At 45.5% G+C, this 12,899-nt stretch overlaps 1 protein-coding gene across 1 annotated transcript in view; it reads left to right on the forward strand.

Moving 5' to 3' along the window:
- The window catches only part of HYDIN (HYDIN axonemal central pair apparatus protein), a 216,389-nt gene that overhangs the window by 152,266 nt on the left and 51,224 nt on the right, over positions 1-12,899 (forward strand). The window contains exons 50-55 of the mRNA XM_056862322.1: positions 7-179; positions 3,338-3,536; positions 4,774-4,873; positions 6,952-7,051; positions 9,702-9,870; positions 11,246-11,484. Coding sequence (XP_056718300.1) covers positions 7-179; positions 3,338-3,536; positions 4,774-4,873; positions 6,952-7,051; positions 9,702-9,870; positions 11,246-11,484 — 980 coding nt within the window. The remainder of the gene's footprint in view (positions 1-6; positions 180-3,337; positions 3,537-4,773; positions 4,874-6,951; positions 7,052-9,701; positions 9,871-11,245; positions 11,485-12,899) is intronic.

Raw genomic sequence — 12,899 nt, forward strand, 5'->3', positions numbered from 1 at the left:
CCTCAGAAACTGACAGTATGGGCCTATCCAACGGGCAGCGGTATATTTGAAGATAGTATCGTGTGCTGCATTAAAGAAAACCCACAGCCAGTAACCTTCCGGCTCTGCTGCCAAGGAGTGCGCCCAGAACTCGAGCTGGACCGCAGACAGCTTCATTTTGAAAAGCTCCTGTTACACAGGTTGGGCCTCTGTGGAAAGTGCCTTTTGCTTTGCTGTTAGGGTTGCCAACTGCCCTGCCAGGTACTAGCTGGAGATCTCCTGCTATTACAACTGATCCCCAGCCAATAGAGATCAATTCCCCTGGAGAAAATGGCCGCTTTGGCAATAGGACTCTAGGGCATTGAAGTCCCTCCCCAAACCCTGCCCTCCGCAGGCTCCATCCCAAAAACCTCCCGTCAGTGGCAAAGGAGGACCTAGCAACCCTATTTGCTCTTAATTCCTTTTAACTCCTTTTAAAATTTCTTTCTTTCAAAAAAGGGGGGAAAAGAACAAAATGGGGGGACTCAAAATCCAGTAACTACATAAAATAAAAGGAAAAAGAGAGAGAAAAATATAACAACACATAAGTTTCTACAAAAGGTTTCAAAATATCTTAAAAATCCGTCCATAAGCCGTTGTTGTCTATATGCCAAGCATTTAAATATTGATAAAATTGTAAGGTCCTCAATCCATTGTGGGAGGTGGGTATTTAGCTCTCCAATATCGTAATATGAGTCTTTGAACTGTAGTGAGGGCATGGAAGGCCCATTTTTGTTGACCATCAGTTAGCTTCCAAGAAACAGGCAGACAGTTTAAAAGTAAATAAGCATCCTCAAAAATCAAAGAACTTTCTAATACAAAATCAGGATGAGTAATAACTTCCAGAAAAATCGAATGACTGGAAATGCCCAAAGCATATATGTTTGAAAGGACGCATCCCATGAGTTACAACACCAACAGTTAGACACTTTACTCAGTCCTTTGCTATGGTGTCCAGTATATCGTAAACATATTTTTTGCTGAATAAATCACAACTTAAGATCCATAGAGAGAGCAGGTGCATACTTTGTGTGGGGTTGTGCTTTGATCCAAAACTGTGTCTAGTAGAGGAATCTAAAACATTTTTGAGCCTGCGGGCACGTTTAGAATTCTGTCATGGCACAGTGGGAGCAGCAACAAAATGGCTGCCACTGGAGGCGGAGCCAGCCACAAAACGATTGCCATAGGTTAACTTAAGTGACACACTGTAGATCCTTGTGGTGTGGTGGCAGCTGTTGCCAAAGCAACATTTTAAAAAATCTGCACAGCCTATCAGAAGCCTTGCTGGTCAAAAGCCCTACCTGGCCCCAACCACTTCCTAAAAACACTTTGTGGACACCACAAAAGGTGTTGGCGGATGCCATGGCTCCCACCGGCACCATGTTGGGGTCCCCTGGTCTAGTCTGTCATTAAAATTTTCCCCCCCACACCAACAAATTTACCAGGTAGCTGAAACATTAGACCATCCACATTAATCATAACAATAATAGAATGAGAACTTTTCACTACCAAAATAACAAAGAAACCATTTGGATCTGTAATCACTTGCTGAACCTGAAAAGAAACACTACTGTATATAAATATAGCAACACTTTTAAACCGATTAGATGTATTGGTAATATATTCTTCGCCAACCCAATCCTTGCATCATTTTTATTCTTTGCCTTTGTATGTTTCTTGTAAAAAAATGTCACACCAGCTTTAAGAAGTTTCTACACTGCAATAACCTTTTGCGCGTATTGGAATCCCTCAGGCTCTTAACATAACCATGATGTTATGTTCAACATAACACTTGAAAATAATATATCCAATCCACAATACCCAGTTACAAAGTATTATATAGAGAACCTTACTATATAAAGTATTTACCAAAAAGGTAAAAAATACATATGATGTAAAAGTTACTAAGATGAGCAAAAATAAGAGGGAAAGACCACTAATTACGCAGCAAAACTGTTCCCATCTCAAAACAAAACAAAAAAATTATAAAAAAGAAACAAAAAAAAAAGATAAAGGAAAAACATTAAAAATGAGCTAAATAAACCACAAAAAACTTGGGGTTTTTTTTTTGCTTCCAGGAAAAATGCCATAGTTTTTTACAGCACTTGCCATTCCCATCCATTTCATTATACAGATATATATATGGGCCAATTCCAATAGTGACAGATTAAAACAAATAAAAGAGGGTGGAGTCATGGAAATGTCTATGTAGAGCCTGAAAAGTAAATAAAGGCGGGGGGGGGGGGAGGAGAGAAAGAGGAAAGAGAGAAGAAAAATATGGTGACAAACCCAGATAGTTATCTATAAACTGACAGTAAGCCCAGACAGTTAAGAAGAAGAGTTGGTTTTTATATGCCGACTTTCTCTACCACTTAAGGAAGAATCAAACCGGCTTACAATCACCTTCCCCTCCCCACAACAGACACCCTGTGAGGTAGGTGGGGCTGAGAGAGCTCTAAGAGAGCTGTGACTAGCCCACCGTCACCCAGCTGGCTTCATATTCAGGAGTGGAGAAACAAATCCAGTTCACCAGATTAGTGTTCACCGCTGATGTGGAGTGGGGAATCAAACCTGCTTCTCCAGATTAGAGTCCACCGCTCCAAAGCTCTGCTCTTAACCACTACACCATGCTGGCTCTCCAGATGTAGTTTAAGAACCATTACATTGGAACATTTCAAACATTAAAAAGCATTTAAGAATTTTCCATGCAGTAAGTCTGACCACTGGTCCCCCAAGTCAGTAGTGCCCACAATGGCTGGCAGCTGCTGCCTGTGGTCTCAAGGTGAAAAAGGTCTTTCTCAATATCTACTTCCTGGGGACTGAATCAAGGACCTTCTAAGTATGTAACACTAAGTAACGTTCAGTGGATATTTATTTTTGAGAGTCTATTACATGATCCCGAAGGTCTCCAACCCGGTTATATTTTTGTATGTCTATATTCCAAGCGTACATTTTTTGTTCCCTTTCTGTTCTTCCTGCTGTGAGAGCCTCTTCCTGTGTTACCATTTCTGTTCAGGGAAAAGCAACAGTTTATTTTAACACCTAATCCAGGGTTGTCCCCAGGAAAAAAAACATAACATGTTGCAGGTCCTGAGGTCATCCAAAGATGCAGCTTAACTGGGGTTCCTGCTACACTGTAGTTATCTGGAGTCCCTTTGCATGGAGCTGGTTCTTCAGCATATCAGCATTGGCCACATCCCCAGTAGCCTGCCCAGCACGAAAAGCGGAATGATGACGCTACAGCAGATGGTGAGCATGGGTCACAGAGACGTGGGTCCTTAGAAAACACAGCTGCTTTGGTTTCTCCTTGTTTCTTCAGGAAGGAAGCCAAGTCGCTCTTCTTCAAGAACAACACCCCACTGCCTGTAGCATGGCGGATCAGTGGCCTGGAGAACATGGGCGAGGACTTCAGCGTGTCAGATGATATGGGCATTGTTGAGGCCTTCTCTGAGTACTGTCTGCAGGTGTACTTCAAGGCTTCCAAGGTGGTCAACGTTAGGAAGGCTGTTCGCCTGGAGGTGAGAACTCCTTAGTCAATACAGGCTAGATGGCCAGTCTTACGCATTGCAGGTTCCAGCAGAACATTAAGAAGAGTTAGAAAGGTATTTAAGACTTACAAAGAGGTACTAAAGTATTCTGGGATGTTCTTGGAGGATATTCTTCAGATCAGATTCCTAGTGGTAGCAGTCTGGCAGTGGTAATTCCTGTGAATCCTGTGAGTGCATCTGTGAAGCGTTTTTACTCACTTAGACTCTGCTTACTGGAACAGAGTCTGGTCCCAGAAGGTGAAATCTGTCCATATGACTTTCAGTATGAAAATACGCAGGGCAAATAAATACCTTCCCTTCACCTCTGACCATCTTTGGCTTCTGAAGAAGCAGTAAAAGACAGTCCTTTCAGCTTTAAAAAAAAAATTCACCACCACTCCAACTAGGGATTGAAATGTGCCCAGGTTCTACACATGAACACATGAAGCTGCCTTATACTGAATGAGACCATTGGTCCATCGAGGGAAGTACTGTCTGCTCAGACTGGCAGTATCTCTCCAGCATCTCAGGTTGAAGTCCTTCACATTGCCTACCACGTGGAGATGCTTGGGATTGAACGTGGGACTACCTGCATGTCAAGGAGATGCTCTACTACTGAGCCACAGCTCCCCCTCCCCCAGTTTCTTATTAACTCAGTTATGGCAGAAACCCCTACCTTTGGCTGGATTATAAAGTTTGGTTAACTGAGTTGACCAGTTCTGTATTGTCAAGGCCATCCTCCTTCTCTTCAGGTTACCTGTCTGTTGTCTGTATGTTTAGTTTCCTTTCTCAGTCACAGCAGAAGCCCCCCTCCCCACAATGATCCTTTTGAAATGCTTCAGCGAACCCACTCCATAGGGTCCCACCTCCTTTACTTGTTAATTCTACTTGCCATTGGGGCAACTAAAACCTAAGATAAAAGCAAGAACAGTAGCAATGTTAAGAAACATAACAGATAAAAATAATCCCAGCACTTTATAGAATGAAATGGCATTTTCATCTGTAAGTAGAGATGAGTGGCCAGCTACGGGACAGCTGTGTACGGCTGTCAGCACATAGGGTTTATGTGCAGCCATTATCTGCAGATGAGCAAGAATTCGTGAGTTGCAAGAAAAGGAAGTGAGGGGAAAGGAGAGCAGGTGGGAAGAAGAATGCTGGCTTGAGAGAGCTTTGGCCACTGGACAGCCAGATGACACTCAAGAATTAAGGCTGCTTGCTGCTGTTGCAGGTTTCGGATGCAGAAAACATCCTGGGGATTGTCCAGATAGAGAACATACAGATCATCGCTGAGGCCTATGACGTTGCCTTGGACATCAGCTTCCCCAAAGGTGGGTTAGATGCCTCCAAGCCAAGAGCCTTCTCCTCCTCAGGCTCTGTAAGCAGTGGGTCCCTTACTTGGGGGAAGTCCAGGTCTAGTCCCATGCTGTGAAAATTCAGGAAGGTTGTCAGCTCTCATACTTGCCCCAAGGGAGAGGCGTCACACGTCCGCTTCCTACATATTAACTGGCTGTTTCCCAGTAGATTGCCCTTTCAGAATGGCCACATTCTCTCTGCTCCTGATCCATTTGTTAGAGACACAGAGCTTGCTAGATATATGTAGCATAGCAGTGACCCCCAACATGGTGCCTGTGGGCACTAGGGCACCTGCCAATGTGTTTTGGAGCACCTGCTTCCTTCATCCCCACAGCATCTTTTTCTCAGAGCAGAGAGCTGGTCCTGGCTTGCCCCTGCCTGCTTGGTGCAGGTAGGGTTTCCAGCTCCAGCTTGGGAAATACCTGGAGATTTTGGGGGTGGAGCCTGAGGAGGGTGGGGTTTGGGGAGGGACTTAACTGGGGTATAATGCCATAGAGTCCACCTTCCAACGTGGCCATTTTCTCCAGGTGAACTGATCTCGGTTACCTGGTGATCAGTTGCAATAGCAGGAGATCTCCGGCCACCACTTGGAAGTTGGCAACCCTAGCTGCAGATGATGTTTCAGAAGAGTCCCGGAGGTATCACCTCTGTGGCTACAAGGAGCACCCATTCAGAAAACAGCTGCCTTCATTGGAGATGCTTGGGTTGGAACTGCTCAGTGTTTTTTGATTAGCCCCAGACCCCATGGCAGCCATTTTGTGGTGGCATCCACTACCTGTTCTCAGAATCGTAGAAGGTGACTACAGGCTTAACAAGACTGGGGATCCCTGTAGACTATGTTCTTCCCTATACATTGGCTGAGGATGTGAGATGAAGGTGTGTGCTGACTGGAATCCTTTGGTGCATGAATGTGAGTGCAGGTATGTGTGGGAGTGGAGAGGTTGTATATAGAGTTACCTGGCTGAGCCTGACAAACTGGTAGAAGGACTGTCAGTGGGGGTGGGGGTGGGCTAAGACACTGCCGGTGGCATCACATCACTTCTGATAAAAACACAAACTGGAAGTGACATGGGTATCTCTAAGACCATAGAGTTTCTGAAGATTCCTAGAGCTATCGTATGTCAAGTCCATTTCTTTTAACAGACATGACATGACACCACAGCTGGCATCAAAGGTTTTTTAAAAAAATATTCTTCCCCTGCCACTACTCAGAGCAGTGGTGAGGCAACGGGAATGGGAGACAGGCGATCCCACCACCCTGACTGGGAGCTTGGCTGCTCTAGGTAAGGGATTGTGGGGCGTAACCAGGATTGGGAGCAGGTGCTCAGTACCGTTTCTGTAGTATCTCCGCCAGACCTTTCTTCCATCTCTCCTCCTGTCATTGGTCTTTTATGCACGGCTGTTTCACTCGCCGTCACCCCTTCGATGACTTTGTGTTGATTATACATGCTGTTTCTGGCCATCTGAGGTCGCCTCGCTCTCCCCCTGCCTTTGTCCATGTTTTGCCCATGTTTTCAGTGGAGAAAGGCAGGGAGAGAGTGAGGTGACCTCTAACGGTCAAAAATGGCATGCATAATCAACACAAAGACCCGAAGTTGTTGGAGGGGTGACGGCGAATGAAACAGCCGTGCATAAAAGTCCATTCTCTTTCCTTAACTGCTTTGTCCCAATGAGTGTGCTTCTTTTTGCTTTCAAAATGTTCTTAAAAGGGGAATTTTCTTAAAAGGGGAATATGATTGCGATCAAGAAGCAAAGGCCCTATCGCCCATAATGAAGCTTCAAGGGAAAAGACATGAAGAACTTCTGGGCAGCCTCTGCCCCAAGCACCTATACCCCTTGAGATGTGCCCCACAATCTCTTACAATGTCACAGGGAATACTGAGGCCCACCTATTGGTTTCTGCTCTGCTTTTTCCTTAGCATACCTACAAGTATTGCTGCCCCAAGCCAGTGCTTGTGTCGCTTATACAAAAGGCCCTAACACTGCTGAGGAGGGGTGCAGATGATATCCAGAGCACCACTGACCCACTTTGTTCTGTTCCTGGTCCCTACAGGTACGGATGGTACCTTGGATTTTGGGTTTGTGAAAGTCATGGATGAAGCTAAACAGTCGCTGTCCCTGAAGAACAAAGGCAAATATGAGATTGGTTACAGGTAAATCCCACTTGTGCTTTGTCATCTGCTTCCTTTCTTTAGCATGGACTGAATATCATGCTGTAGTGGTTGGAAATACTCGTTGTTGCATCCTTTCATTCTTTTTTAATGTTTTATTTTTTAAATGGAGGAAAGGGGTAGGGAAAATACAGGAAAGGGGGAACATTCAAAAATAGAACAATTCAGATAAAGGAAAAAAATTACTTATATGGATAGACGTTACATGGCTGCATGGCCTACACAAGTCAAGACAATTTACCCAACATAGAAGTATAGTTTATAGAAATATCAAGATTTTGTCGATTCTAGCCTTCTAACATCAATTGTTCTACTGTACTCTATTAAACCTTTGAATGTTAAACTAAATTATGAATATCCATCTATCCATCCATCCATCCCTTACTACCTGGCCTACAATTGCATCCTTTCTTTGAGATGAACAAGATAAGAGAGGCAGAACTGGTAAAACATAGGCCTATTGCTGGGCACTTTGGCTGCTCTCCAAAATTTGAAGAGTCAGTGTTTGTTTGTTTTTAATAACATTTGCCAAGATGTGGGCTGTTCTGTAACCCCCAGCCTGAGAAGAGAGGAAGGGAGATTAGCATCCCTTCAAAACATGATTTCAAAAGTCAGTGGAGTTATCACTTTTATTATTTTTAATGTTCCTGGTCTTTTTGCCCACACACCATTCATTTAGAATCCTGAAGAAAGCATGGAGAACTAATTATTGCTTTTAAACAGCACTAGCTGTGTGTTAGGAAAGTTGGAGAAAGGGACCCAGAGAGCTAGCCTAAGTGGATCTACTCAGAAGCAAGTTCCATTTTCTTCAGTGAGGCTTACTTTCAGGAAAGCGTTCTTAGGATTGTCTCCACAGTGCCTGTCTGCAGTCTAAAGGCTTAACTTACACAATATATTTCTACCGGATACGTCCTCAGGCCAGGTTGGCAGATGCTGTCTGGGAGTTCTATGCTCCCCTTGTGTGTGCAGGCCTGATTGGGATTGAGACCGTAGTGCATGAGGAGAAGGGACATCAGCCTTTCCCTGCCTGCACCATTTTCCTGACTTGGAATAGCCCCAGGGAGCTATTGTTTGCTCACTAGGAAAATGTAATGTGTAGTTCCTCAATACACAGACGTTTCTCCAATGGGGCAAATTTCAGGGAGAGAAAATGGCTCAGTGGGGGAGAAAGCTTAAACCCCATCTCCTTGTATGCCGCAGTCCTGATCTGAACTGGGCCTTCCCTAGGGTTGCTGACTCTGGGTTGGGAAATACCTGGAGATTTGAGGGGGTGGACCCTAGGGAAGGCGGGGTTTGGGGAGGAGAGGGACCTCATTGGTATATAACGCCATAGAGTCCACCCTCCAAAGCAGCCGTTTTCTCCAGAGGAACTGATCTCTGTCATCTGGGGATCAGTTCTAATAGCAGGAGATCTCCAGGAGGCACCTGGAGGTTGGCAACCCTAGTGTTCCCCCATGCCTGAGACGCATGGAGCTCCCAGACCATGGTTGTTGACCTGACCCAGAGGATGTATCTGGAAAAAATGCATCATCTAGTCAGGCCTTTTAGGGAAAAACTATGCAATACAATTTTTTAATGAGGAACCAGGATATGACTTGCTTTCCTTGCAGACACATAGCAGCTGTGAGCAATGGCTTTCAAAAGTCTTTCAGGGCCAGTTCAGCTCCCCCTGTGGTGCGAGGAAGGTAGGGTCTCCTTCCTTTCCCCCTGTGCCTTTTTCCCAGGCCAAAATGGTTCCTGGCAGGGGGAGTTATTTGCCCCACTTTCAAGCTGCATGTGCAGCGTCTGGACTTGGCTCCTTAAAAACCATATTTAGTAGTTTGGCCTACAGTAAGCAAGGAAGAGTTGGAAAAGCAGAGGCTTATCTAATCAATTGATGGTCTGGCTGCACTCTGCAAACATGCATTTGGGCGGGGGGGAGCCTCGGGGGCCATAGGTAATTGGGAGTGGGGGAAGGGTAGCGGAAGGGGCCCTCCTTCCCCCATCCAGCATCTGTCTCTCTAAATTCCTACTCTCCAAAGCAGCATGTCTGTGTTCTGAAGACATCAGGGCACTGTGCCACATGGCGGTTTTCTCTGCAGCATAGATATAGCTGTTTGAAGGGGGGGCAGCCCCACGTGTCCACCTGCCCTTAGGGAATAAGGGTTTAGGACCGTGTAGGCGAACCTATAGCACGCGTGCCGGACTTGGCACGTCGAGCCCTCTCTGTGGGCACGCGCGGGTAAGTTGAGCAGCCGTCGCGTGTGCCTTCCCTGGACTCCCCACTGCCCAGCTTAGAGGCTTTGAACAAACATTAATTGTTCAAAAGCATGCCAAATGCAAACTTTTACCTTTCAATAAAAAGTTGTTTGTATCATTGAAAGCTCTGTTATTGTGTTTTTCTTTTAAGGCAAAAGATGTTAATGTATGCGTTGTTTTTTCTAAACTAAAATCTCAGTATTCAGGTTAAATTGCCATGTTGGCACTTTGCAATAAATAAGTGGGTTTTGGGTTGCAGTTTGGGCACTCGGTCTCTAAAAGGTTCGCTATCACTGGTTTAGGATTTCTTTACTTTCTTACCACTGTTGGCTTTAGCGTCTGCTGTTCTCCCAGACTACTGACGGGGAGTCAACGTTTTGTCTTTATGCTCTAGTTTTGCTGTGGAGTCCACAGAGCATGGATTATCCAGTCTGAGTCCGCTGTTCTCCATCCAGCCGTCGAAGGGGAATTTGGGTCCCAACGACCGTCCCACTATGGTCCAGATAATTTTTCGCTCCAAGAAGGAAGTAAATGTGGAAGACAAGCCCATTCTGATATGCCACGTAAGACAGTGGGCAATAACTGGTCTTAGAGGTAGCCTTGGGGGATGCCCAAGTTCTGTACCGTATGTGTGTGTGTATGCATATGCACCACTGGGCCGTCCAGGCATGCCTGTTGATCTTGGGAGTTTTCTTTGGCTGGGTGGGAGAGTTCAAAGAAGTCACTCACCAAACAGGAGGCCCATGACCTTCAGCTTCCCTTGTTAACAGGCAAAATCAGTAGTTTCTTGCAAGGTATAGACCAGGGGTGTCGAACTCAATTGTTACGAGGGCCGGATATGACATCAATGTCACTTGGTCGGGCCAGGCCATTCCTCCCCAGCTCAGATCGAGAGTGGGGAGGGTGGCTGCCTCCGCTGGCTCACGGGCCAGATAAGAGCTCTCAAGGGACCGGATCTGGCCCCTGAGCCTTATGTTTGACACCCCTGGTATAGATTCTGTAGCTAGGGTTACCAACCTCCAGGTGGTGGCTCCTGCTATTACAACCGATCCACTGTCAATGAAAATTAGTTCCCCTGGAGAAAATGGCCACTTTGGCAATTGGACTCTATGGCATTTAAGTCCCTCCTCTCTTCAAACCCCGCCTTCCTTAGACTCCATCCCAAAATCTCCAGGTATATCCCAACCTGGACCTGTCAGGAAACAGAAACCATTTCTTATTGGACAGAAGCAAGTGTTCTTCTCGGGGATCTGGCTCACCCAACACTCTACAAGCTGGAAAGCCAGTACTGAGCCCCCTGATCTTTACTTACTGCTCCATGTGGGCTTTGTTTGCCAGATGCAAAATCAGCAGCTGGGGTGCTTGTTAATCAAGGGCAGCCTGCCTTGGCTGTCAATGTACTCACGTGACAAGAAGGCAAAATAGCTGAGTTCTAACCGCCAAAACATGGCCAAGTTAAAGTGTGAGAGCTGTGAATAGTTATTGCCCTGAGAAATCAGTAAGTCATGACATCACAGGGAGTCCTGTTTTCACACTGACTTTTGAGGTTTCCAGTCGTCCCTGGCTAGCTTTTGTAGATACAAAAAATGGATTGTACTTGCTATGGTTACCGATATGGCTAATCTTGTTGCCCTCCAGCAAACACTCCTTTTAGGAATGATAATCCATTTGTGCTGATGCAGGTGTCATCCATACCAGCGATGCTTTTTCTGAACAAATAGTTTGAGGTCCAGATTGTCTGGATCTATTAAAGCCTTCTCCAGTAAAGAAAAACATATGAGAGAATTTCCTAGCATCCAAAGTAATGAAATGCAGGGGCCTCAGTAGGGTATTGCTTCTACCAAGAGATCCTTGATGTACTCGCAAATGTCTTTTTATGATCTTAGACCAAGCAAGAACTGATCCATCTATTGGCTTCATCTGTCATCCTCTGTCTAGGTCATTGAGCCCAGCCTGTGTGAAGGAGGGGAGATCATTGCCAGCATTCCGGTGAGGCTGACGGTGCATTCATTGTTCACTAAGTACAATATTTCCCCTCCTCCACTCATCAACTTTGGGCCCGTGGTGCACGGTTCCCGGAAGAGCTGCAGCTTCATCATTGAGAACAAAGGTTGCCTCGAGTTTAAGTTTGCCATCTTCAAGCAGGTCCGAGACAACACCATTCCTCTGCGGAAAGGGTGAGAAAGGGACTTGCTCCTGGAATTCCAGATGGTGATTGTCAGGGAGAAGGGCCTCTTGGACAATGCTGTGTGGGAGTTCTATTCACAGATGCATGCCTCGTTCGTAATTAGACAAGATATAGGAGATCTGCAATCAGAACCCTTCATTTTGTAAAAAAAGGAAGAAAGGTCAAAGTAGTCCTGGGGGAGAGGGGTTTAACCCTTTCCCCATTTGCTATGTGGCCCTGCAGGGGAGGCATAGGTATAGTACTATATGGTGTTCACTGTAGTGCAAATAGCATCTTCAGAGGTGCAGTTCAGATTGAGAAAACAGCACAAGGGACAAACCTCACTTTGTACTGTGACCCAAATCTTATGCCACCCTTTCACCCCATAGCTGCTTTATCTGCTTAAAGTAAGTATGGGAAATCCAGGCCATGTTCTTGTTCTCTGACTTCATGTCTGTAAAGAGATGAAGAACAGTTTAAATACCAAATGTTAGCATTTGCCAGCAACTGTAATTGTCACAAGACTCTTTGCTTTTCTGTGCTCATGTTTCTGAATATGTGATCAGAAAAAGAATAATATAATCAATGCCAAGTTTTGTGCCATGTTCCCAAGTCCAAATTTCTTTTCCAAACAAGGGTTGTTTCAATGGGAGCGCCTGCCCTTTTGAGGCTGTACCCACATTAACAATGGTCCTCAAGACAGTAGCATAAAAAGAGTTCATAGGGAACGGAAAGGGAGTAGGCCAACTCCAGCAAAATCTCCATGCTTGAAGACTAGGAGCAAAAATAAGTTTGCTGCTTTAAATAGGAAGGGGAAAAATGCACCCCAATCACAGAGCGAGATCTAAACCTGGGTAGCCCGATCCCATCAGATCTCAGAAGCTAAGCAGGGTCAACCCTGGTTAGTATTTGGATGGGAGTCAACCAAGGAAATCCAGGGTTGCTATGCAAAGGCAGGCACTGGCAAACCACCTCTGTTAGTCTCTTGCTTTGAAAACCCCACGGGGTTGCCATAAGTCAGCTGCGACTCAGTGGCACTTCCCACCATTACCAGGCTTGGAAGGCAGGAAGGGAATTGTGTCTCTTATCCTCAGGGATGTCACAACTGATTTGCAATGCATTTGTGGTTGCACGTATAGCAATCTCAAAATAATTGGGGGGCAACTAGAGAAAGCTGAGAGGGGTGCGTTTAACCCACATTGCCCAACTGTAATTTGAGTATTGGGCCCTCTGCAACAGGGGGGTGGGGGGGAAGCAGGTGAGATGCGGCTTCTGAAACAGAACATTCTGAAGTGTGCAGCTGTATCCCTGAGCAAATAATGTCCCTCAATCCTTGAGTCTTCAGATTCACACTTCCAAACTTTGTATTACTAGCAACAGGATTAGAGACCCGGGAGACTCATGGTTTCATTTGATTCTGTAGAA

This window comes from Euleptes europaea, chromosome 17, assembly GCF_029931775.1.
Source record: "Euleptes europaea isolate rEulEur1 chromosome 17, rEulEur1.hap1, whole genome shotgun sequence".
Taxonomy (NCBI): Eukaryota; Metazoa; Chordata; class Lepidosauria; order Squamata; family Sphaerodactylidae; genus Euleptes; species Euleptes europaea.